Source organism: Chelon labrosus (genome assembly GCF_963514085.1).
Source record: "Chelon labrosus genome assembly, chromosome: 12".
Lineage (NCBI taxonomy): Eukaryota > Metazoa > Chordata > Actinopteri > Mugiliformes > Mugilidae > Chelon > Chelon labrosus.
Genome location: NC_140345.1, coordinates 12143066 through 12170409, shown reverse-complemented (window position 1 = coordinate 12170409; position 27344 = coordinate 12143066). Strand labels below are relative to the sequence as shown.

The 27344-nt window shown below is 43.0% G+C and overlaps 2 protein-coding genes across 4 annotated transcripts; one reads left to right on the top strand and one right to left on the bottom strand.

Moving 5' to 3' along the window:
- Window positions 1-31: 31 nt before the first annotated feature.
- LOC311496853 (uncharacterized protein) lies at window positions 32-4306 on the top strand. Its single transcript, XM_084556861.1, has 6 exons — window positions 32-314; window positions 1098-1270; window positions 2785-2904; window positions 3008-3064; window positions 3152-3253; window positions 3348-4306. The coding sequence occupies exons 2-6, from the start codon at window positions 1112-1114 to the stop codon at window positions 3444-3446; spliced, it is 537 nt and encodes a 178-aa protein (XP_084412987.1). The 5' UTR covers window positions 32-314; window positions 1098-1111; the 3' UTR covers window positions 3447-4306.
- Window positions 3491-26576, bottom strand: plekhg4b (pleckstrin homology domain containing, family G (with RhoGef domain) member 4B). 3 transcript variants are annotated; one of them, XM_084556856.1, is made up of 24 exons: window positions 26386-26576; window positions 22135-22332; window positions 19837-21070; window positions 16762-16959; window positions 15941-16064; window positions 15342-15435; window positions 14729-14815; window positions 14328-14444; window positions 13918-14016; window positions 12711-12853; window positions 12470-12608; window positions 12254-12376; window positions 11982-12146; window positions 10972-11831; window positions 10415-10664; window positions 10138-10227; window positions 9476-9700; window positions 9096-9266; window positions 8820-8997; window positions 8623-8739; window positions 8229-8504; window positions 7680-7900; window positions 5403-5475; window positions 3492-4355 (listed from the first exon to the last, which is right to left on the bottom strand). In XM_084556856.1, exons 1-23 carry the CDS (start codon window positions 26452-26454, stop codon window positions 5431-5433), a joined length of 5223 nt encoding a protein of 1740 aa, XP_084412982.1. In that variant the 5' UTR covers window positions 26455-26576; the 3' UTR covers window positions 3492-4355; window positions 5403-5430. The 3 variants fall into 3 exon arrangements, with proteins under 3 accessions (XP_084412984.1, XP_084412982.1, XP_084412983.1); XM_084556857.1 differs by having other exon boundaries at window positions 3493-4355; window positions 8229-8501; XM_084556858.1 differs by lacking the exon at window positions 5403-5475 and having other exon boundaries at window positions 3491-4355.
- Between the last annotated feature and the right edge of the window lie 768 nt (window positions 26577-27344).

Below are 27344 nucleotides of genomic sequence, written 5' to 3'. Positions count from 1 at the left end.
CATAAAGCTTGAACGCAAGACCGATTGGGCCAACACCTAAAGCTGTCAAGACATAATATTTTAACTCATTTATGTTAAGAACATGTTCTGCTGCAAAAAGTGATTCCACTGAATCATAAATACAACATTTAACTGTGAGGCAGTGAGGCTTGAACATTATAACACTTATATAGGTTATCGTGACAGGACGAGGAAGTTGAAGAGTGTGATGACCTCATCTTTCAGCATTTTGCAGGAAGGTGAATATCATGTCTAAAGAGTGAGGCACTTGCTTGAGACAGAGTGTGAAACACGTACTGCTCAAGACAAACCTGGTAAGAATCCCCATTTAAGATCTTTTTGTAAACTGAATATAGCTTTTGTAAAACATGTCAACAATTTATGGCACTTTAAAGTTTGCGTATCCATGTAAACGAATTTGTACGTTGCGGTGCAAGTTAAACGTGTCTTTGTAAACCTGTGTAAAATGAACTATTAAAATTACAATTGTTATAGTTCTGTGAATCTTCATGTTTGGTATTTTCTGTGCATCAAACTGTGAATATGTGGCTTGCCTACAAATACGAATCTCTCTTTCAATATGTTGCACAGACGTAAGTTTAATTCAGTTTTGTTTCACTGTACTGTCTCTTTCCAGTTTGTTGCAAATCTAAAAACAATCTCTTCTTAGGATCGACTTTGTTAAAACCATAGCGTTCATGTTATCAACCATATATGGCAAGAAAAATAGAAACACCAGCAACGGCTTAAATAAAAACAACTTAATTTCCGCAATTTATTACATGAATCCAACGTGGTGTTATATTCAGTGTGCAAAGATAGCATATTTTTTGTTGCCTACTTGGTGTAAGTCTGCTCGGGTATTTGTCTCATGTTGAGGTTGGAGCAAATTAAAAGAAAACACTGACAATACAATACTGAACACATGTCAAATTATAGTTAAACATTCGGCACTAACTCCGTAAGTGGTGGGTTTTTCATATGCATAGTCTACATACAGTTTGCCTTCACTTTGAAGTCAGTTTGTAGTCTTTTTATTTCTAAAGGCTACTGCAGTATTTGCCCCATGCTTTTCAAATAATTTTACTTCCTTCCAGACCAGAAAAGCACCATGGCCTGTGCTGATGTTGACATGGACATCCTGTCTGACCAGGAGCCGCAGGGAGGTGGCTACGCACCAATAACGCGGTACTACCAGGCCACAGAGCTGATTCCACAAAACAAAGGGCCGCTTCACGAGCTGATGCAGAAACAACCGGCCGTGTTGGGGGTAAGGGCATTAAAGCATCTCAGGGTAAAAGGTAGTACCTGACCACTCACCTACTCCCCTCATTGTTTATAAACTGAGGCCACAGCCCTCACTGCAGCGGTGTGGATCCTATTCCGGCCTGCGCTCTTTGCTGCACGTCACCCACTCACTCTCAACCTGTCAACCATCAGTCTCTCTACGATCCAGTAAAGACATGAAAACACCAAAAAAAGTATAGCCTGTGTGAGAATGAGGGCCACATGAAGAGAAAAAATATATATATATATGGTGCACTGTTAAAAAAAAAAAAAGGAACTAAGTTGGTGGTTTTTCTTTCTCACACTGACAACTGAGAAACGTCTCTTTACCTTTTAAGCTGAAAAGACAAAACACAAAATATAACCTGAAATAGGGAACTAAGACTGAGGCTTATTTTGCTGCCTTATCTGTATATCTGCTTTTTTTCTGCAAAGACTGATGTCTACCATCACTGATTCTTCACACTTCTTCATTTAATGAGTATTCATTTAATGACGCTATCTGATATATATATATATAAAAAAAATCCTGCAAAGACATTACAAACAGATTAGAAATGTTCAAAATGTCCTAGATAACACTTGCGCAGTTCTGGGCAGCAGCAACAGGAAATGCTTGATGGGGGCTTTTGTGGTGCTCAGTGAAGGTGTTAAGGCTGAAGTTTCACATAATGAAATAAAAATGTGGCGGCATATTCACAAGTGCATAGTGTGTTTTCGCGAAACCTTATAATGTTATGACCAGAAAATTCACAACGTTCTTACTTAATTTGTGTTAATGCCATGTCATTAGTCAGCAGCTTTACTTTTTATTTTTTAAAGATGATTTCATTTCGTTACTTTGGTTTATTCAGTCAGTATTTGCAGTGAAGTTGCACAGGGAATTATACATAAAACCTTTTGCAGAGTTAAGTGTATTGCAACACACAGCACATGCTACTATTGCCCCATAAATTACTTTTATTTGTTTTACATTATTTATTACTTTCAAGGGGCCTATCCTAGCCGTCACTGGCTGGGGTGTGGGCTACACCCTGGACAGGTCGGCAGTCTATTGCGGGGCTAACACAGAGAGACAGACAACCATTCGCACGCACACCTACGGCTAATTTAGAATCACCAATTAACCTAACAAGCATGTCTTTGGACAGTGGGAGGAAGCAGGGGTACCTGGAGGGAGCCCACGCAGGCACCCATTAGACCCCCAGAACCTTCTTGCTGTGAGGCATCAGTGCTTACCACCACGCCACCGTGCCACCCACCACTTAGGTTAATCTGAATTAAATCAGTTGAGAATTAGGTCATAAACCAGAAACTCACATGACTAGTGACCCATGTGGGTTCAGGTTTGCCCCACTGACAGATGTTCCTGATAAAAACATAAACTGCCTTTATTTTGAGCCACTAGGGTGACCGAGTTTAGTTTATGAACGACCGAACCTTGAGCATTTCTCTCACTGCAATGGTTAATTTATTCGTCCTCTGGTACTCTGTCAGTCTCTGCAGATAGTGAGCGGCATCCTCAGTGTTGGAGTGGGAATTCTGTTTGCTGCGACACAGGAAATGGAGAGCAACTTTCTCACTCTGTTCAGAGTCGCCCAGCTGACTGGAGCACTCGTAAGTCTCGGCTCAAGCAGGAAATAAACTGTAAAAATGATGCAGCGTTATAGCGTGTGTAAAAGTATATGGTCTTCTAAGCCTCATTCTTCTCCCTCTACAGTTCATAATCGCTGGACTTGTTTCCAACCTGCTGTTTAAATATCCGGCCCTCCTAACCGTGAGTTACAAAAAAATAGCCTGACGATGAATACACTGACAGATGAAGATGACCATGTGAAAGATTTCTGTATGGTTTTTCTTTCAGGTGTCCTTCGCAGTTAACAGTGCCTGCATCGTTGTGGCCGTTATTGGGGCTATTCTGATAAGCGTTGACCTGTCAAAGCTCACTGAAGACGAACCATGGCGGGTAAAGATTGCATTAAGAATATGAAGGGCGTATTTACTTGTGTATTTCTATCTATAACCGGAAATGTATATTAACGTGTTCATATTTCTAACAGATGGAGTTGCTGGAACTTTGTGTCCTGGGGCTCGCGACTTTTCTGTCTGCAATCCTCTGCTTCTGGTTCTTTAAAGAGAAAAAGGCAGAATCACCATGATCAAATGGCTGTTTTTTTCTTTTCTTTTCTTTTTTTTTTTTTTTTTTACAAACATTAAACAAACTGCTTGTATATAAAGGGAAATGAAACTGTGTTCCGGTGCATAAAAGAAGCTAAGGATTTTGTGTACATCAAGTTCAGCTGTTTGTTGCCTATACTGTAGTAAAAAGCCTTGCTGTACAACCCGGGCTGTGGTTTGCATCTGATAATTGACTCTAACTGAGAACACAGGCCTTGTGGCGAGCAAATGTCAGCTCTTCTCATGTGAAAAAAAAAAACCACCCTTCATCCACCTCAACTTCTGCATCTCTTTGAGTAACGGTAGTAGCGCACTTTTGTCGGCCTATTTGGAAGGGTCTCTCTGTGTGTGGTTTTTACACTTTTTTGTTATCTGTGGAAATATCAGCCACTTGTGTTCAACTGCATTTTCAAGTTTCAGATGGTTCAGATGGTTTCACAAGCAGAGAGCTTTACCAGTCATTGAGGGACACGCGTGTCACAGGCCCGCTTTATGTTTGCAATTTAACGCAGTCGTTATTTAAGTGTTAGGTGTACGATAAAACTGCGGCAAAGAAATGAATACGACAACATGTTTAAAACATTTTATTCTGTCTGTACAAATGTGTCGTAACAGGACTGGCGACGAGAGAAATATGACAGTACAACAGTGTCGGGAATGGTTTGCTATTTTTTTTTCTTTCTGTAAAATACATCTACAATATAAACAGATATCTAGTTCATTAAAACAAATGTACAGACCTGTGACGTACCATCGCGACAGTGTATATTATGTGTCAGCTTTTAATTTACAGTGAAATGTAACGGTTGATATTTAGCCATTAAAGTCTCAGTGCTCTGAAGTTCGACTCCTCTGGTCTTCCTTCTCCTGACGGCTCAAGGACTTCACAGCTGCAAAGAAAGACAAGAAAAAAAAAAACATTTAAAAATGAATTTCTACACATTATGCGAATAAAACAGTTTCACCCGAGCACGCATGCAACATTAAGAATGTCAGTCAAGGGAAGGGACCCACTTAACACACCTTGTTATAGTAAAACAACGACGCAACGGCAGGTCATTTTAAAGCTCGGGGGATTAGTGTTTCGTACAAGAACAAGGACGTGAGAAAAATTAGTCACATTTAAGAGTTTCTCGAACATATCAGTCAATTCAAGTAATATGACTATAGCGTATATAGAGCTGCTAAAATGTGCTTAAAGTAAAATCATTGCTGAAACTTTAATAGTAGAATGAAAATACTCTTGATTCATTTTTTTTTTGGACTATTTTTTTTTAAAAAAAACACAGATTTAACTTAACAATTTGTGAGGGTAAAAACCTCTACCGAGTTCTTTATCATCATTTAGGCCCTTACAGAGCACGTCATTGAAGTTTTTATTTATCCTACATGGCTATAGTATACTTAAATGTAACTACAGATAAAACAGCTCCATTACTTTATATCCAGTTTGTCCAATTAAATGCTGGCAATATTTTGTCTTCATCTTGGCTGTCTGAAATGTAACTTTACAAATCTGAGGCATCTACAGTGTAATATGTTCAAATGCATTCCCGTACTCTAAAACAAAGCCTGCGTCACAGCGCACATGTGTTCACATGCGACATTTTTATGGCAAACGTTTCACCCTCGTGCCAAACGGGTGCAAAGAGGAGAATCAGAAAATGAGCAAACCAAGAAGGAAGCATGAAAAAGAGACCGGACGTTTTACAAGACGAAACCATCAAGGAGGAGAGCCCCGCCAAACCCGTCAGGACACACCGCCATGCAGCACGCACCGCCATGCAGCACGCACCACCATGCAGCACGCACCGCATACACCATAGAGCATTCTCAACACAGATTAGTATTCAGGCCACAGGTACTTCCTGACAGGTGTTAAAGAGGTTGTGAAAGAAACAACACAGATGTCCACTCCTGCGACACCGGTTACTTACTGAGCTAAAAAAACCACTCAGCTCTGAGTCAGACCACTGTAGAGAGGCCTACTGCTATATGAGAGGTCTTGCTCTGGTAAAAATAAAACAGCAAAATGGTGGTGAGTTAAACTATTCTCTGCTACTTTTTACCAGTCTGAAAATCTACTTCCAAGTATTTATGATTATTTAAATAATCACCTCCCCTAAACAAGGTAAAACTTGCTAGTCAGTCTAATCAACTTAAATATTTTGCTGTATTTTATCAACTTTTCAGGATCATGTCAGCAGTTCAGACTGAAAACTCCTCATATATATAACGTGTGATAAAAAAAAAAAAAAATCATCTAAAGACAGATAACAGTATACTCCACGTGCTGTAAAACATCATATTCACGTTTTTCCAAATTCCCGGTATATGAATTAATACATGCTCAATATAACTTAAACAGGACTCAGCTTCTCACTGCAAGATAGTAAATGATCTTCATTGGTTTTTCAATAATATTAAATGTTTCTTTCTTTCTGACCCGTGCCGCTTAAAAGCAATTGCACGTCACAGGATTGTCTACATTTCTGCGTAAAAATGACAAATGAAAATTAAATATTATAAATGTGCATTTCTTTATTCAAGAAAACTAATCATTTGCACACATCTGTGAGTTGTTATCAGTATCTGTGCAGCAGTAACAGATACTAAATGTTTCCTGCAACTTCTGCTCAGTCATCTACAGCGGCCGGGAGGAATTTAAGTTCCTCAGTACAGAAGTGCTTCAGTTCTGAGGATGTTGGTGGGTTTCCTTCCACAACATTTCTATTGGCTTAAGGTCAGGACTTGGACTGTGCCATTCCAGAACATTAACTTTGTGACAATCTTTGTTGGTTGACCACTCCTGTGAAGGGCATCAGTCGTCTTAAATCTCCTCCATGTGTTCACAATCTGACTGTAGATTTGTTTATTCCAAACTCTACAGTGATGGTTTTGTAACATTTTGCAGCCTGATGATCAACAACAACTATTTTTTCCTCAGAAAGCTCCTTTGTCTGTGCCATCATACAGTTCCACAAACATATTCTGTAAAGATCAGACTGTGACAAATCCCCGACTTTTTAAACAAAAGGGGGCACTGAACGATACCCGAGTTTTATTATACCAATTGGAAACACTTCAGAACACTCCTGATTTGTTGCATCTCACAGATATGTAATATTGGCTCTTTTTTTCCTGAATTAAAATAAATGCACAAGCACAATAATTCTGTTTCATTTGTTTGATTGGGTTTTTGATCTGGTTTTCTTTGTCAAACTTCTAGGACTTGTGTGAAAATCCACTGACGTTCCGAGTCGATTTTATACAGAATTTAGAAATTTCTTAGGGCTACAAATACTTTTTTTTAGTGCACTATATTTAGCGTTCACTCACAAAGGTTATAATACCATAATATAGAACTAAAATTGAACTGGTTGAGAAAGAACATATTAGTTCAACTTCATCTGAAAAAACAAACAAACAACAAACTAAAAACCGAAATGATAAAAAAAATTTAACTAAGATAATAATAATAATAATAATAATAATAATAAAGAAGGCTGTCTTTAGTTTTAGTCGTTTGCTCAGATTTGACAACAAGCATGGAAAGGCATTGGTGTGCACACTGTATTTATTTGAGAACTGAGACTGGGATTTTAAGTCTACACAACTGTGAGTCAGCTGCCTTCGCAGTTCAAGTGTTGTGTTTGTGTAATACCTACTCTGACCCCAAATTATAAAAAAAAATATTCTGAAAGTAACAAAAATCTAACAACAAAATAAAAAACTTTTTTACACAACTATAATTAGACTGAAATGCAAACTAACACGTCAGACAAAATAAAAATAACAAAGAAACTGAAAATTAACTCTGACCACTCACTAATATAAATAAAGCGGAAGCACCTGTCAGATGCAACCTAATGGAAACTACAGCCACTACAGCCTGTAGACTAGAATAAACACCTTTATAAAATAGGTTCTTTTTAGACTGGTCAATGTTTTGGTTATTCTCTAAACTATAAGGCAGGCTTATGCTGACAAAGTAGTTACATACATGTCTTTCAATATTAAAGTTAGTCAATAACAGAAAGAAATTAGGCCTACTAAAAAAAAAATGTTCTTTTCACCAAACTAGGTTTGGGGTAAAATACAGCACTGCAGAGAAAACCATAAAGAGGGCAATGATTTAAATGCAAACTCTCACACGTGGAACAATACCTCTGCAATGCCATAGCTCACTTAAAAGAAAGGACTCAAACACTCACTGCTGTGATGAACTTGGTGCCCTGGGGTTGGAGGTTTTCATCTTTCTGGAACATCGAGGGAGATGGCATAGAGGAGGCGAGGAAAGAGGAGGGCTCGTTGTTGTTGTTGTTGTTGTAGGGGTCCATGACGATGCTCGGGGGCCCGGGTATGGTGAGGGTGCTCAGCCCTGTTACGCTCTCACTGGAGGTACACTGGGAGGACGTCTCTGAGCTCTCAGTGACTGTCGCACGACACACACAGGGAAAGACAAATGACTAAAATAAGACGGGATCAAGCAACAGTTCAGTTAGTTTGTGGGTAGATACCAAGTGTGGCCCGTTGTTCATGTTTCCTTAAAACTCCAATATGAGCAGGATTTGCAATGTTAAGACTTTGGCAACTCCTAGTGGTAGCAGCAAAAAAGACACCGTGTCAGACGGTAATCTAGCATCTACCCCCTTAAAAGTGCAGTTATTTTGAATGATTTTGACAGATGTTGTTGTGTTTCCTGCTTTAAGAGGACAGTAATGAAGGAATTTATTTAAAAAAAAATTTCTAACAATACTCACTCATAGAGGGCTGGCTCCCAGTGTCCTGCTCCAGCTCGTCTTCCTCGATGCAATCATAGGGCCACTGGGCGAAGGAGGGAACGCCGCCTATCGGGTAGGGATGAGGGTGAGAGGGTGAGGAGTACAGGTGGAGATTGAGCGAGCCCAGCAGGGAGGAGGACGACTGGCTGCTGGAGGAGGAGGTGCTGCTGTTGGAGATGGTGGAGTGCGGCCTCTTGAACGAGATAGAGTATTCAAACGAGGGAACTGCGATGGACGCCCTGGTCCTAGACTCTGCTGGTAAAGATAAAAACGACTCTTTTTATGGGGAAAGGAATAAAAAATCATGTACACCAGAACGGTTTTAGCAAACAGATATTTGTTTATCTGAATGATTTTGACAAAATCAACTCACCTGACCCCTTCATGATATAGTCAATGGCTCTGTCACTGATGGCTGCATCACTTGGCTTGATGTCCATGAAAGGCTTGCTTCCGATCCCCATTGACACCATCTCCTGCATACGTAGCTCTATAACCCCCCCAAAAAATAATCTTGTCAGAGAAAGATCCACATAAAACTGTTTATGTATTCACTGTGTAAATCTATACCTCTGTTTCTGAGCGCCTGCCTCCACAGGATCTTGCCAATAATAGCTGTCCACACTGCCTTGACCTCTGCCGAGCTGGCTTGGAGTATAAACGTGTCCTGCGACTTCCTCCGACGGAACCAGATCTCAAAGCGCAGGCCGCTGTCGCCAACGTTTTCAGTCATACCTATCTCTGCTGTCTACACGGGTACATTAGGAAAAAAAAGTCGGATGAATATCCATTTCAAAAGCAGCGTCGAAACTAAGAAAAAGTCCTCCTCAAACAATAAATTCTTACTTTGAAGGACTGTTTATAGATGTAAATGTCATATCCTCCCTCTATCTTCTTGGTCTTGCTGAAGAGAATGAGGTCTTCAAACAAGAAGACGTGGCGAAGGTATTTCCTGCGTCCACACCAGACTATGAACTCATCCTGGCAGCGGAGCTGACCCTGCTCTTTAAGGTTCACCTGGAGAGGAAACATGGCCGTTCACATGCGTCAGAGAGAACAATACAATTCCTGGTGGGATTCTGACCTCACTCTGCTGTAAACATAACAAGATGACCTCCATTTCAAAAATAGTTTTAATGCCCTCTGCGCTTCGAGATTACTTTTTAAATAGTGTCTAGCAGTTCTCGCGCTTTATGGATCCGTGTCTGTGTATTACTGCCACTTACATCACAGCCACGGATGGCATCCATAGCCAGAAGGTCATTGCCGTGGCGAAGCTGGAACTTGACCATCTCCTCGGCAGTGCGGAGGTCGCTCAGCTCCTGCTCCTGGGACTGGCTGCACTCCTTTATCAGGTCTTTGAGCAACAGCGCATATTTACTCATCCTCTGAATCGGCTTCAGTAAGTAGGAAGCCAAGTCCATCTTGTCCCCCAGCTCCATCTGCTTGTTCTGGAGGGAGAAACAGTGAGACGGATTATTGTGGGATTATCACATTTGAAAACTCCTCACAACAACTGCACAGGTGCTGAGAAACAGTAGGCAAGTTTAACCCTTTATTTTTTTGATATTTTTGTTTGTAATTTCTTATCATATATTAAGTCTTATAAGCCAATACCAAGATACTGGATATGATCTCATCCACATCATCTCAGTATTAGCCATGTCAAGGTATTAGTCAGGCTTTCATGTTCATACTATTGTTCGTGATCCATTTAGTGATTACAATACCATGAGTGTGTGATTTGAATACACTGACTTAGTGTCATGATATCAACTATTTTCCAAAGGCTGCATCTCTCCCAAATATCGGTTTGAATCCTGTATCTTGACCCTGTAATCAGTCACTGTGCAAGGAATGTAACCAGAGCAAAGCTTTCCAGACGCACCTTAAAGAATTCGTTGCCGTGGCTGCTGAGCAGAGCGTCGGACTGCGGTTTATTCTTGCTGTACAGGGCATACATTCCAAACTGATCCTCCTGCACAAACCATTAACAAGTTACAACACTGAATACAGTGAAAAGTATGCTGACGTTTCAGTATGCTTTGGCAAACACAATGTAGCCGCGGGTTCAGCTGCCACTTCATTCTGATAGTGAAACCTAGAAACATCACGCTAACTGGTAAACGGCAATAAATGAAAGCACTCTGAACGCCTGGACTCACATGGCGGCGAAAGCAGCTGCTGATTGACAGCGGGGAGTGAGCACACGCCTCCAGCTCCTTCAAGAAGTACTGGCTGTGGAAGTCCCAGAGTTTCTCTACATTCCCGAAAATGATGCTGCGCTTCCCACGCAGGTCCTGAGGCAAATCGAGGCGCTCCATCTCAGGGAAATAGTGCTCAATAATGTAGCTGAGAGAGCGAACATACTCCCTCTCTGTGGAAATCATTTCATCCATGATGTGCTGTACTTTACTGTTGAACAGAAACAGAAAGCAGGGTGTAAGACGGATGATGTTTATAGTACGCTATGACTGTAACTTGAAATATACAAAGAAACAGAAACATCGGCCAAAAAAAAATATTAAAGACAGGCAGAACATAACCAGCATATGACAGATTTAAATCAAATGTGTTTTTTGTGAGGTTTTAAGAGATATTTTCTTAAAACCTCATAAATCACAACTCATATGACTGGCTTATCGTACCCTTGGTTGGTCATAAAAAAAAGTCTCTGCATTAAAGCATACACGCATTAAGTAACTTTCCAGTGCTACCTTACCTGCTTTGCTTCTTGCCATCTCCGTCACTACGTCTGTTGTGGATCCTGGAGGGGGTAGACATGCTGCGGCTGCGTCCAAGCGCAGGGCTCGTCACATCGGGCCTCTGCAGCTTCTTCTCTGCAGACACATTATTGGCCACCTCCAAACCCTTGATGTAGACGCCCGTGTAGCCGTGTATGTGGCTGACATCTGAGTGACTCTCTCTTGGGCTCAGCTCATAGCTCATGGTCTTCTTCATGATCTTCTTCATCGGCTGCTTGCGGAGCCGGGAGTAGATGGGCTCGGAGTGGCAAGATATGGTGGAGTCTACCGTGCAGTCGCTGTCCGTGTCGTCAAACATGCACGGGCTCTGCCTCAGTTTGCTCTCGCAGTCAGGGGAAAAAGTAAAGTGCGACGACGATGAGATTGAACTGGTGGGGCTCTTGGGGAGAGGTACAGCCGAGTGAGTCTTATTGTCCTCAAAAGCCAATGGTGTAATCGCTCCAGGTAAACGCACACATCCATTAGCTCCATGCCTTTCTGGGGTGACAATAGGACTTTCTGCAGTCTTTAAGGAATCCTCCGTATCGACATCTGTGGAGTTCGGGGCTGTCGTTGTGCCACGGGCCAACATCTCCTCCAGCTGCTGCTTGGTCTGCTGACATTTGTGCCACACAGTGTTCCACTGCTGCAGCTGCTGAGGACTCTCCAGTGACAGCACCATGTCGTTGAGCGTGCTGAAGTTGTCCATTGAGAACTTGGAGGCCTCTGTGTAATAATCCTGCAGGATCTGCACAACAGAGGGTGAAAATCTGACAGTGGTGCTCTCCAGACTCAGGTGACGGAAATAATCCTGACAGTGGTCCATCCATTGGTTTGCCTACAGATGTTAAAGAGAAGTTTAGCTACTTATACCACATTTAAATATATAATATTTAAACATGGTCCCAATCAATACAGGCATCAAAATCGCTCTAAGATTTGTCTTCTGTAAAGCAGGACACACAGGTATAACTTCTTTTATACTTACTGAGTCATAGAACTCATACAGGTTGGTTAGGATGTCTAGCTTAGCTTTCCTCTGCTCCACCCTGCTTAGTATAGAACTCAGATGTTGTTTAAAGTCGAGGAGAACCGAATCTGGAAGGGACCCCGGAAACGCTTTCACTAGCTGCCGGCCAAGCCTCTGTTGGTGCTGTCAGGATAAAAGTTGAATCCGTTTAGCACTTCTAAGAGCTACGGACAGAGGCCGTATTTAAATATGGTTGATATGGAAATGTATTGAGGCACTTTTTTTTTTACCACTGACTCCTCCATGAACTGGTCCAAACTCTCTCTCATCTCCTTTATTTTGGCCACAGACAGAGTGAGCGACTCCAAAGGTATCAGCTGCTTCTCTGCCCCTACACTGAACCAGAGTTTGATCTGAGAATAAAGCATCGTTTTATTATTCCATTCGCTTAAGGAGACGTGATCTGCAGAACAGGTGATAATATCAAGACGGAAGGTTGAGGTCACCTGTTGCGTTTTCTCCTCAAACCTGCGCACCTCCAACAGGCTCTCCAGCTGTTTCTGTGACTTGTTGGACAGGATCACGAGCTTATGAACCTCTTCATCTACTTGGTTGTACAGTGCATTCAACATATCGACAGTATCTCTGGAAAAAAGAAAAGGAAAGAAAATACAGGTTATAAAACGCAGTTTTAAAAAACAATATCCTCATTATGACCATTAACCGACATTCGACTCCGCCTTGTACCTGTAGTTTTCATTTTCACAGGACTCCTCCTTCCTGATGCGGGCAAGTACAGTTCCTCCCTCTAGACGTAGTCTGTTTAGGCGACTGTCATCTAGTACACACTTCATGAGATGCCTCTGCTGTTCTATCGCTTCGGACACCTCCTGAAGCAAACACAGGGACAAAATTAAAAGAACAGTTACATTTCTGAATTGGATCTACAGACTAATGAAATAAAGCATTTGCTTAAAGGGGAACTACCATTTTTTACAACCTGGACCTTATTTCTGGCATAAAATACGATCGTTTACTCACCCATACAACTTTGGTGTTATTTGAAGTCGTTTGGAAGATATTTAGATCCAGCGGAGCGCCGCGTATATCCATATAGTGGGAGTGACTGGGGCACCGAAACGCAGCCTCTAAATAACGCATTATCTGCCGCGAAACTCGTTCATTTCACCAATATTTTGTTATGATACGCTAGTGCTATTCCCCGTTGAGTCCGGAGTTACCTGTTATCTATTCGCGGACATGCAGCGGTTTGTTGTTCTTTGTTTGTTTGTTCCTCTCTCTGCCTCCACATCCTCCTTTCAATGAGCTCCTCATCCGTATACTCTGGCTCAAAACGGTAATGACGCCTATTATAAACAAAGACGTCGTCCACAACCTCAGAATGGGAAAAATATTCAGCCATGTTGCAAAAAACTAGCAGTAGCAAATTACAGGTAAACAAGCCGACTGTCACGGGTGCGCGTGGCGCTCAGAGATGACATCATCCAGGTCAATCTACAGATCCCAGATGACGATAACAGGTAACTCCGGACTCAACGGGGAATAGCACTAGCGTATCATAACAAAATATTGGTGAAATGAACAAGTTTCACGGTAGATAATGTGTTATTTAGAGGCTGCGTTTCAGTGCCCCAGTCACTCCCACTATATGGATATACGCGGCGCTCCGCTGGATCTAATCCGAACGACTCCAAATGACACCAAAGTAATATGGGTGAGTAAACGATCGTATTTTATGCCAGAACTAAGACCCAGGTTGTAAAAAACGGTAATTCTCCTTTAACTCAAGACAAACCATGATTGACCGTGTCACGGAACAAACGACTGAACTGTTTACACCAGTTAGGAGGAAAGAGGCCAGCAGAAAACTATTGTGTGTCAGTGGAGCACATAAATCAGAAGCCCAGACTGCCCCGCAGGGTTTGGGTCTGACCTTAGAGGTCTTTAGGTCGCTGCTGGAGCTCAGTGTGTTGATAGACTCCTGAAGGGAGGCGATGGCTGCGCTGCAACTGCTGGCAAAAGGCTCAATTTTCTGTAGGAGAAAGAAAACAAGAGGGGAGGGGGAAAAGAAAAGGCGGAGGGAGACTATTAGTACCAACAGTGTCAAAACAATGCTATTGCCACATATGAAACTGATCGTGTTTCAACTGGCTCAGAGGTGCCTTTCAGTGTAACTACATGTATCTTGGCAAAACAACAATTAGAGTAATTACATTTTTTTTTCTAATGAAGTATGAGCATCTAATAGTGCAAGGAGTTTCCACACCGTCGCCAAGCTCTAAAGTGAGTTTACAAGCGTGTTGCTAATGCCGACCGCAGCCCAGCCGTCTCCATGGCACCCACCTGTCTGAAGTGGATCCAGTGGTTGTGGTCGTAGAGGAAGGAGCCCTCCAGGTCCCGTGTGAGCTGCGTTTGGTCGATGTGCTTCAGCAGGGCCTTCAGGGATGACATTGTCTCGGTCTGTGTCGAGGGAACGAAAAACAGAAACAAGCATTCAGGCATCAGCAAAGTGTGCCTCCTGTCCTGCTTCACAGCAACAGTAACCATATCTAGCCACAGGCAAATATATTCCCAAATAGCTCTGTCATCGTGGCATGTAGTGATGAGATCAGATAAGAATTCATTAAACCCAAGTCCAGATACAAATGCGAATTCGTGCAAATCCCTTATCAAATCTCTCATGAATACACCGCGTCCTTAAAAAATACATTTAATCCATCTGATAAAAAAGAGCCTTTGCTTACCTGCACATTAAAGTCTCTCTCGGGTTTGGGTGCTACATCTTTGTCCACCAGGAACAGAACAGAGTAAAGTGCATTCGGTACTAAAGCCTGAGAAAAGCAAACACAACCAATTTTATGCTCACTTAAAATGCAGACAGTAAATCACAATGCATGTAGGCTCCCGACAGGAACAGCTAAATACTGTGAAACAGGCTTTTAAAGAGTGTGTTATGATTTTCAGAATTATCATCCTTACATCAGCAACAAAGGCATGATCATATTATGATGACATGTTTCTCGCGAGTAAGGTGCAGCCAACTTGCACCCAGTGTGTGGTTAAATACAGACAAGTGAGGACAGGCTTCTCCACGAGAGCCCTGAGGGCAGCTTTTTTACAGAAAAATGTCCTGGAAGAGGAGTCACTACAAATGTAAGGTGTGTCTTTACAGAAAACCAAAGTGTGTGAGAGGGTGAGAGGCAGGACAATGGGAAATGTGCGAGGAATGACATAGTACGATAACTTTGATGGAGGAACATAGCATTACAGCTCAGAAGACGACCAAGACTTTAGCTGGGCCTGACAAGTCACTGGGCGTGTCGGAGGGTAATTACATATTTTCCACTGTGGGCTCACCTGAAATTCAGACAGCGATGTCAACAGAGCTGGAACGGGCTGCTGCCTTCTGCTGTCTATTACAACAGTTAGACCTTGATCACGCCTTTCTTTCCTAAAACCAGAGTATTACAGTTAGTCTGCTGTCTTTGCTAAACACCTGAGAGTGTGTAATACCACAGAATTAGCATCTATCTCCAAAAAGTCAGAAAACACAATAGTATTTGATTTTGTGAGATGTGAAGTTGGCTTTTAGGGCATTTAATTCAATTTTAATTCCCTAAATGTTATACTTACAACAAATAAATGAAAGCATAATATTCATTTTGTACTTTTAGGACAAAAACACTATGATGTATAATCAGATCTTTTAAATATGAACAAATACAGTATGCTTATAAGACAAACACCTGGGACTTCTTCAGTTTGAACAATGCTTTAACTGTATATGCTCTTAATAACAGCTGCAGTTAGAGGATCGTGCAATAGTGCTATAAAAATAATAAATGCATTCGTCCTTTGTGGATGGGACAGTTGCTGTGTGCACCTCAGGCGTAAATGACAGGTGGAAAAGTTATTTCCGGACCCAGACAAAATAAACCAAAGTATGTGTGACTTACCGCAGAGTTGAGGAGTAGTAGCCCAGTAAACAGGTCAGGTCGTTGACCGTGCAGGTCTCACCTGCCCATACTTGAGCTCTCGTGCACACCTGCAGCACTGCTCTCCCACTGCGATCTCGGTTTCCTGGAAGACAGAAGACAGTGGGTCAACATCTTAACACTCACAAATGCATTTCTACTCTCCTCTTAGAACAGCATGTTATACATAGACATAATATCGCCTGCTGAATGAGATAATAAACACAGGAAACCTCAATGCTATGCAAAAATAAACCACTAATACTATTGTATTGCTAACACTGCAAATTATGTGAAAACTACTTTGAGAATAAAGGTACTGGTTCCTCTGTGATGTCTGTTGTTATTTTCCACCAAAAAGAAAAGAGTCTCTGGCCATTAATGGGTTACACCATTCAATGGGATAAAAGGTGGGATAAAAACAGATTTCTCCAATTACACTTGAGTATCTAGTCATTTTGATTTCAGGTGGGCACCGCCTACAGATGGATGTGTGGTGAAACTTCTTCAAGAGACGCAACAAGTCCAGTTGCCCTTCTTTAAGCTCTGTCTTTGGGATATTCCATGACTTGGATGACTTCAAAGATATGTTCTTAGGAAGTTCAAACACAATGCAGTAATCCCCTGTTGGATTATTTTGAACTTAAATGACTAATGGAGCAAATACTAATTTCTACTGTTCATGCGAGCATGACACATAATGTCCAATGCAACAGCCTTACCGTACTACTGATCGACTTTGGCCAGTATGTGCCTAATGGTTGGAAACAAAAGCAGACATGTCCATGTCCCTTGTTGCCTACCTGGTAAGATCACAGCGCCGGATGTGAGCAGCTCTTGGTTGACCTCTGACACCAGTTTGGGGAAGGTTGAACTGAAGCCACAGGAAGAGCTTTGTACCGAAGTCGGTCTGATGGTCGCCCCATTTGCAGCTTTGGGACTGTGTGACTCTTCATTTCTGTGCCGCCTGCTTTCACTGCTGATGCCGTCATCGCGCTGTCCTGTAGAGATGAGCATAGATAGTAAGCACGCTAATAGAGCGTCTAAATGATGTTTACAGGGCAACCACTGTTCAAAAACACAGTACAATCAATGGAAAACAGACACTTCCTTTCACCGCTGTACTTTCTTACCTTGTAGTAACACCTCATGTGTTTATTAGTGGTAAGATAGGTCTTGCCTATTGGTGAGCTCACCCTGAGTCATCATAGAGTCCAGGTGTGTAGTCAGACCGAGTCATGGGTAACTCTGGGGTTATTAGACTCTTCACCTCCTCCTAATGCGCCTGTGTACCTCCAGGCTCTATTTACAGGAATGATGGGCCCTGACATTTTCAAGTGGAACCAGAGTTCATAGACTGGATCCTGTTCTTTAAGCTTGCACATATTCGCACGGAGAGTACAGAATCTGTTTACATCACCGTGTCTTATCTTGGCAAATAAAGAATTCCAACAGCTACAACTGGGCGGAGGCCACAGTACGCATAGTTTAGAGTTCGAGCGGCGACTGTTAACTGATTGCTCGATCAACAGAAAATTAATCAGCGAAAAATCTGATAATTGGTTTGGTAATTATTTTTTAATTCAATGGTTAGATTTGAGTAATTGGCCTGCTGACCTGACCTGAAGCCAGGCCAGTGGCATAGTCCACACATGGACCGGGAGTTCCCCATGGTAACAAGACCAAACTACAGCTCATATATATATAGTGATAAAGCCAATATAAAGATATACGGGGCGTATTTATTATAAATACAGATGAATAAGAGCGCCTTTATCCACACAACCCAAGACTCGTCTACAACACCTATGCAGAAAACACCATCTGCTACTGACATTACTACTAGTAATTTTAACTATTTGTTTTAAATATATATCTGTACATTTAAGTATATGTCTCCCTTCGTTGTTACAGACCGACAACACCGCGTAAAAACAGGGTATTACACAGCCTTTCTATTTCTGCAAACATACGTCACCAAAGTGACCTTAAAACAATCCTGTCAATGGATCTGTAATTATTTATCTGTGGTTGATGGACGCCCGCTGTGTGTTGTCTTTCAAAACCATGTGAGGCCTCTTGTGTTGTTCCACTCTGTTTTGTGACAGTAAACCCTCCCAGCTCAGACTCTATTGTCTTCAAACAGTTAATGCATTTCCTGTGCGACTGTGTGACCAGGCTTGTGTTTGCTGCATGTTTTCTAAAATGCTTTGTTTTGAGAGGAAGTGACAAATGCACTGTCCTGTGTCAAGATCTGTTATTTTGCGCCCTCGTTTCGGCTCGGCTTGTTTTTAAGCCATTGAAGAGGCTAAATCATCAGTGGTTGCTTTGGCGTATTGATCACATAAGTGACAGTGGTTCGTGTTATGACACTGCAGAGTTTGATGGCTCGTACTGTGAGTAATTCAGCCCTTGCTGAGTATTTTTTTAAACTGGTATAAGTAAGCACAGGTTAGGTCTCATGTTTCTGGAGGTAATGGACTCTCCAAAGACACAGGCCCAGTTTGAAAGACTTTTTTTTTTTCTTCATGCATCCCCACTGGCTGGTTAGTTCACAATGGAAACTTCTGTAAATGAGGCAACCCATCTGGGATCATTGCAGCCCCCATCCCCAATAACACTGCAGGGTCATCTCATTGTGGGATGCTGGGGTCCCTGTGGTCGGTTTACAGGGTTTACAGGATCCTTTGTCGAAGCCGGCTTTGCAAAAGCTGAAATACAATCCCCTCTCAGGTAATCCCACAAGCACAAAAGTGATGTGATTTAACGACAGTATATTCGAGGGCGGTGCATCTCCAACACATTTATATTCACTTTCATTTAAAATAAACTGTACTCACAGCAACAGCCTGGCATTGCCCAAGATTTGAATTCAGATTTTGTTTTACTAAACTCCGTCAGTTTTCACCCCACAATTTCAATTCACGGAAGAAGCTGTGCTTTCTATAAACAGCACGATTCCCTTGGTGGTGCTCTCACATCGCAGCTTTCCTGAGCGACCCAGCGCAGGCCCACGTAAAACAAAACAGACTGACAGTGGTAAAGAAAACACAGGGCTGCGACTAAATTTCTGTTTCCAGGGTAGGGCGATACCTGTCGCCTTAACGTGCCAAAGAACACAGTGTGGGCTTTGAAAGGCAATCTGTCACCAGTGACAGCATTAATGCTTCAGAACTATGAGCCGATACCAACTACAGCCATGTGACGAACTGTTGTAGCCAGTCCTGCTGCAGGGTATTACTGCACACTGGTTAAAAAAAAGAAGTTTTCATAGCCTCGGGTCATAAAATTTGATAAGTGATAAACGGTGAGTCATGGATTTTCGTGATGATTCAACAACCATTGGACAAAGCCAGCCAGAAGAAGAATACTGAAGACAGTTTTGATTATGTAGACAATCATTACTACTTCCAGTCTTCTTTATCAAACACAACCTTTTTGGAAAAGATTTATGCAGTTTCCTAAAACACCAAATCACTGTAGTTTTTTACTAATAAATCTCATTTAATGAGTTTACTGGGGTCTCTTATCAGCCATGGATTAAAACATATTTTGGCAGATTTGTGAGTATTTACAACAGCAGCAATATAAATAGGCATAAATTCAAAATAAAAAACCTTGCCATGTGAATAAAGTTGTCTATCATGTGGTTTGTTGGTGTGTTCTTAACTTTGACTAAATACGGAAACATGTTTGTAGGATTATTATAAAAATGTCTGCTTGGTAGACACTTAAAAATTATGTGTATTTATGGAAAGCTTCATCTGGTTTATGATATCACACTGAAGGATTATCATAATTCATGATGATCAAATGTGAAGGGTGATCTTTGAGCAAAGTGACAGCATGAGGTTGAACAGCAGTACAGCGTGACATACCTGACTCATCCTTGCTGCTTCTCCTCTCAGTACCAAGAAAGACTGCCTCAATATCCAGCTTCCCAAAACGAAGTGCATAACCATTCATCAACTTTTTTGGGGAGATGCTGCTTGAGCCTCCAGATGAAGATCGCTCCCGGTGGCCTTTAACCTGGCCTGCCTTGTTAGTCCTCTCCAGTGATTTGGAGCGTCTTTCTGCGCGTCTCTCGGCGCTCCGCAGCCCCCTCTGTAAGTAAAGCAAAGGTGTGCTGGGCCTGGAGTCGTCCCCACTGAGCCAGCTTCTGCTGCCCAGCCTCCAAGATAAGTGTTCTCTGGAAGAGGTCCGAGTGTCGGGGCTGCTGCCCGGTGTCACTGTTCTCTCTCTTAGGCCAGCACCGTGCTCTGGGCTTTCCTCCAGGATGGATTCAGAGCTGGACCCGAGGCTCATAGGGTTCTGCAGGGCCTCCATGTAAGATTTCCTGAAGAGTCTCCTGCTCTCAAAGGCCGCTGAGTCTCTTGGGATGCGTCGTCGTGGCCCTGGGTTACTGAGGTCTGTGCTGAAAGAGAGCATCTTGGACACTCTCTCTCTTCCACCACTGTCCTCATCCCCCTGTTCTATACCACTCTCTTCAGTGGATCTTTCGATTTTAGTGATAGGTGTAGCAGAATCAGCTGTGCTGACGCTATGGCTCTCACTGCTGGAGTCCATGTGGTTTCTGTTTGGGGAGATGGGCTCAGAGAAGATGGAGTCAGCTCCCTGTGAGTGCAGAGACTCTCTGGAGCTGCGGTGGCTGTCCAGCGTTCCTGTGGACCCACTGGTGCTGCAAGTGCTAAGATGGCCACGGAAGCCAGCTCTGCTGCAGCGTGCTTGCATGATGCCGTCCGCCGTGCTGCTGACAAAAAGCGGGTTGACCACGTTCTTCCACGGCGTCCTGTACACGGCCGTACCAGTGGTAAGCAGACAGTTTTGTAGTGGTTGCAGGTTTCGGTCACGTGTTACATTCTGCAAGAACTCAGCTGTGAAGACGCTGCCATACATGCTCTCTGAAATGGGGATTTCTGCAATAGCTTGCCCACTGGCTGACAAACATTTTATCACTAGTTTGGCAGCCTTGCGGCCTAAAGGAACTATTTGTAGGTAGAAGTCTCCTTGCTTTAGTCGAACTTTGTGAAGCGGGGCGAGCTGCAGGACGACTTTCTCGTGGATGCAGAGAGGCCAACCCTCATGGTAGAACAGCAAGCCTCTGAACCTCACCTGAAACAAAACAAGAAGTCAGTCAATACCCACTCCCATAAAACACTGTGCGTCATGGCTCAGCTGTGGTACGGCTTGCATCATGTCAAATGACACCTGCAGACCTGTGTTCAACCTATGTTTAGCTGTAATGGAGAGAAAGAGGTTTTCGCGGGACTCACTGGATGAATCACTGTCAGAGATCTTTTGACTGAAGACGAAAACCTGTCTGATCAGGCCCGGTTTCGCAGCAACCGCAGCACAAATCTTCAGCATAAAAAAAACAGACCCTCAGAGCAAAGACACAGAGCTCAAGGGTCGACTTTTTTCATCTCTTACGAATGTCAAGGGAAAGCCCAAGGAGGTGATCTGCCTCTGGAGCCTCTCATATTGCCTCCAATACAAAGGCTCTCATGCACAGCGAGCTGTTCTCAGGGGCTAAGCTTAGGTGAAACTATTGCTCTATGGCCATCGTCACAGTGTAATCATCAGAGAGATGAATACAGAGGAATAAAGTTTCAGTGCTTTGGTCCTAGAGCCCTAACCCACAGCAATCAAAGCTTGTGAGAGGGAATATTAAGTTTCGCTGTGGACCCAAGAGAACATGGCAGCCTCTCAAGCAGACCACAGCTTTTCTCTGTTTCCCTATTCAGAGAAAGATGGCGGCTTTTCAGCTTGTCTTCAGAACAATAATCAACTCTGTCTCATTGTCACTTTTCCCACTCAGCAAAAACATTCACACTCAGCATCATTGTTCTCAGTAAATACTTCTGCCAATTTTTTTCTAGTCATATCAGTTCATTGAGTTAACACGTCCAGATACTGAAACATGTGTCATAGTGGGGCTTTTTGTTTATTTTTCCCTTCTTCTGTCCTCACTGTGCCTTCATTTATATTGGATATTTCAGATGCCAAAGAGAGATCTGAGTTAAGCATCTCCAACCGTTCTGCAGTAAATCACTACGGTTAGTACCAGGCAAACCTCTCGCTGTGCTGTACCCTAAAAGGAACACAGAAATAAATCACGGGAGGCATCCCTGGATTCCTCAGTTTATCCTCAGGTACTGTTTCTATCGAGCACTCACGCAGGTTTCTTTCTGGATGATTTGCAGGATCCTCTTGGCAGGAAGCAAGAAGTCGATGAGGCAGCGGAGGCCGTCTCCACGGTACTGCCTCTCCACCACGCTGAAGAGTTGCCAGAGGACGGTGGCGGCGGTAGCGGTGAAGGGACGGTACAAGGCAGACAGGGTGCTCTGGATGCAGTTGTCCAAAGACTCAGCGTCCTGAGGAAAACAAGACACACGTTTAACCAGATAAACAGTAAATATGTTCCCACTTCAAGCGCAATATTTCTCAGAATAGAGTAGCATTTATGATGAGAATTGATAGTGTTTTCCTTTTTTCAAATTTTCCATCTTTGAGACACAAAAGCAACAACTCAGTAGAAAAAGCAATCAATTAATTTTGGGAGTGTTGAACATTTTGCATCTTTTTGACAATTCAAGGCAAAGAAACATCTACCAATGGCCTTAGCTTGGTTATGTTCTACCACCAAAGATTAATTTGTGATCAAATAACACGGCATCTGCATAGCATATAAATACAACAAAATAAACTAGATGCATATCTGCTGTATATGATTTTAATCCCACTCCGCTTGACAGTCAGGAAGTTTGAACATGATGGAGACTATCAGCCGTCCCAGCGACGGGAAACACCTGGAATGGGTGACGTCACCTTCAGCGGACACAAACAGCCAATCTGGAAAATCCAGACTGGACTCCAGTTGTGGCCAGGATGGAGGAAAGCTACCCTCTAATAACAATCATGTCATCGCCGAGTATTATCTGATCTCTGCGTGACCTGGGCCACCACCACCTGTCCCCCAACAGAGCAGATGACATGTCCAACACTGATCTGATAAAGAGACAGGACATGTGCGATCACGGCGGTCCTGGATGAGGTTGACCTGGTGTTTTAGTTATGTTCGTGGTTCTGGCTATGACCTTCCTCCATTCAGTCATAGCCAAGGCCAAACATCACGCCGCTATCTGTCCTTCCTGACTGGAACACAACAGTGTAATAGAGACATCTGCCTCTAATGATAAGCACTCAGATAAATAGCAATGCCAGGAAATCTCACACTATAACAACTGTATATCGTGCTGAAGAATTCAAAGTTTTAACATGCAGCTCCTTGCGTCTGTTTTATTACTTTCCTTTGAATGTCTATGCTACATTTACATGACAAAAAAAGGGTATAAAAAAACTACTTGGGATCAAGAGATCGCCTTTACTTTGGTGAATTTTTGCCTGTCAGACAGCCCATGTTTCACCCTTTGTAGGATCTGTCCTGTTGATCTAAGCAGCTCAGCACCATCAATTAGAGGAGAGTGAGTACAGTTCAGCGCATTCGTACACATGCCACGACTCTACTACAAGGCGCTCATTGTGCACTCCGCCTCTCTAAGTGGTATGTGCCGTACAGTGTTGGTGCCCTGAAACAAAACGCCCACTTCCATTAGCAGTCAGCATGCTTTCAGTGAGACAAAAATGTCTCTGGGCATTAGTCACTGTTGCACCCAGGAGGAGAAGAATAACATGGCGTTTTATTGGAGGAAAGCTAACAATGGGAGGAAAGCCCTAGCTACTTAGTTAGGACAGGCCAGCATGTTTCTCTTCAGGTTCCCAAGGCAGAAAAACAGTGGTAATGACAAAAGCAGTGGTTTGGAGAACAATTAGTCAACAACTGAGGTCAATTACAAATCAAAGTTTAGTCATCACAGAGCAAAGGTGTGGCCGGCTATGTAATCCAAAGCGACAGTGTGGACACAAAAAATTAACAATAGCTGGATCACACCATGTTTACTTTAAGAAAGGTGACGCATGTACATTGCATAATCGTATCGCCGATAATATTTTACATAAGGACAACGTGGCTTTTCACTTTCACGAAGCATTTGAAGCAAGTGTCACCTGTCTGGTGCGAGGCACATTTGCATGTCTCAGCAGAACGACTGCGCCTAGCCACCAGAGCTGAGCTTCCCATCCGCTCTGAGCCACAGAGGAATGCAGTGTGTATAGTTGTGCATGTCTAGCTTCCGAGCTCTAGCCAGGACAGGAGCAATTTGGGAAGTCCCACCCGTTCTGATGCCAGGTCTTTGTGCGAGGCTGCCAGTGTGATTGGAAGACTCAGGTCGTAATTAACGGCTTTAAGCTCCAGGTGGGACACTTTTGTCCTCCCCGTCGGTAAACCAGCCGTTCAAGAGAAGTAAGTAGGCTAAACGATGCGGAACAAGCAAACCAAGAGGATTGATTCTTGTTAAGAACCCACTAAAAAGATGGCATGCAGTGGCATTAACAGGAGCTCTTTAAGCCAACTATGTGAATTAGTTGGCAACTCTAAAATACACCTTTAAACTAATTGTCTGAGAAAACAGAAGACGTAGTCAGGGCGAAAGAAAAAGTGAGAGACACACAGAGACAGAGAGAGTGTACATGAGGTGGTCACCGACACATTTAGTGGGTCAGGGACACAAAAGACGCTGCCTACCAGGCCTCCAGTGGAGCATGAAGCCACCAGGGGAGTGTAACAGGAGAGCCCTGGAGCCCCCATACAGGCCGCTCACTAACCAACCTGCTAGCAGCCTCAAAGGCAGCGAGATAACAAAGGCCACAGGTTGCTCAGACCTGCCCCGCTGCCAGGTGCCAGGATGCCAACAAAAGAGCCTCGAGAGATCTCCACATCGAGCCTGCAGTTTGATTCGGCTTTTGATCTGCACCAGCAGAAATCCTATCTCATGAGAGGAAAGCAGAGAGACCGGGATGTGTGGTCCGGCAAAAGATCCACACCGTACTGATTTAAAAGTAGCTTTAGGCGCAAAGCTGAGCGTCAAATCCAGATTTTAACACTCACAAATGCAACGTCGCATGCAAAGGCAAGCAGGTTCGCCGTGTTTGAACGCTACACAGCCCACTCTTCAGCAGATATAAGAGACACTTGATGTTGTGAGGTTATCTCAGCAGATAAACTTTAACCCAGAGAGGGACACAATAATAGGTCTGTGGGGTAAGGTGATAAACTGGCCCACACACATCCCGACAGCAAATGGTACTATTTTTAAATTTTCATTCAATTCAGTTGACAGACTTTGACAGTAATTTAAGAGCTAAAAGGAACATTTCTGCTAATCGTCAGGCTATAAGAAGTTCACAGAAGAATAAAAAAAAAAATCGAAAACCATGAAAACTGATAGAGAAGAAGTAGTAGTAGTATTTTCCTATTTTGAATGAGACTCTGAAGGAGCCTAATAGTGTAATAACAGGAAATCTTTACAGATTCTCACAGCGATTAAGACTCAGTTTATGTCACCAGTGGGCAACTAATGACTTTTTCCTATCCAGGATGTCAACAGCACCGACAGGATATTGTTCCTGGGCTGCACCGACAAACCTCGCTGCCCCTAATAGGTGGACGCTGTACTGTATGGAACGCACCATTCACAGTTTTTGAGCAAGTGAACACACGACAAAGAAGACAAAAAGCGAGTGGGGCTCCTTCAAGCAACATCAACTTCAGTGATGAGAAGTGACAGCGGCGACAAAGGAGCCTAACAAAAGTCTGTTGATACCTCTGCGGGGTAAATATAGAATGGCTGCATTCCAAAACAAGTGGGAGGCTGACAACATATCAGAGAGGATACAAACTCGTGTTCTTCCTTGACCTCCAGAAGTGATAAATGGTCTGGGAATCAAAACTTGTTTTCGCTTGCTGCCGTTGCTGATGTTGGCAGATGGATGACGTGTTGATGTCTGTAGGCACTGAAGCAATAAATACAACATTTGAAATACATTTTACAAGTTCTGGGGTCCAGATCCGGTGTTGAGCTCATCTATCAAGACCACACACCTAACTCATCCATAGAGCTTCACTAAATATACACCTATATATATCAGTCGTAAATTTACCTTCTGTGACTGATTAAAACATAAGAGCATTCAAGCATGGGATACATCAAACAGAGTCAAAATCAAGGGAAATGTTTGCACATTCACATATCAGCACATATTGCACTTGCTTCTCCCTCACATACGTGCTATATTTTGGCTACAGAGCAAGAACTCCAAATATCATCTGTCTCTGAGTCGTCTCTGGAATGTGTAAAATAACACACACATATTACAGTCGCTGAACATTAGCAGCAGCCAGGTTTGCATTCGATACAGTTGAGAAATGAATCAGTTCTAGGTTCAAACTCGTGCAAAACACATCAGCAGCTTCCAAATAAAGTCACAGTAAAACTGGCATTGTTAAAACCTTGATTTTGCGCTCGTACCTTGATACTCAGGTAGTTGTCACAACTCCGGGACTTTGCTCTGGAGTGCATTTTCCCCAGTGACAGCATTTAGGCACCAGAAGAAATCTTCAATAAATAACGTGTCAGCAACTCCGAGCGGCACAGCTTATAATCCACACGGCTGTCAGTCATTGCCGTGATACCAACAGGTCCAACGCCATTTCTCTCCCCCTGCCTCTCTCTCTGTGTGTTGTGGTGTCGGGACAGCTGGAGCAGACTAAACTCCAGAGCGTGAGAGAGGCAGTCCGCTGGCTTCCCCGTCACTCACCCTCCCTTCCTCCAACATAACCTCCCCCGCCCTGCTGCTGCTGCCGCCGCTGCTCTACTACTGAAGCCTCTTCCAGCTGGATAAATGCACACTGCAGCAACTTCGGACTCATCATTCAGAAAAAAAAAAGAAGAAAAAACACGCTACCTGACCTGCCCACCCCAATTGCAGCGATCCCAACACCCAGCAGGCATCGGACTCTGACCAACTTCTCTCTGCACCCACCCCAATCCCTCCCCTCTGACCCTTTGCACCCCTACCTCCACCGACAGCTCCCCTCTACCCCTCTTGCCACAATGGTTCCTCTTTGTCCTGACAATACAAATGGACTAGGGTTTCAGCTTATTCTGCTGCTTTTCAAAAGGAAAAAGAAAGGAAGACATCAGCATAGGATTGGTGGCTCAGGTCACTCACTACAATGGCATTCCCCTTAAAAATTGTCAGGGGAATGCCCAATCCTTTAACTGGCTCTTACAAACCAATGACATATGTGGGACATCCTCCTGTTACTGAAGATGGATATGACGTCTTTGAAACAGACTGACTCTAAAGAACATTAAATAAAGAAGTGTTAAAAAGAACTTTTAGCTGACAACTGGATGACTCGGAGTTAAATGCAATCTAAAATCCTTCACTTAAGCACAAAAACATATGAGAGACTGGCATGTTC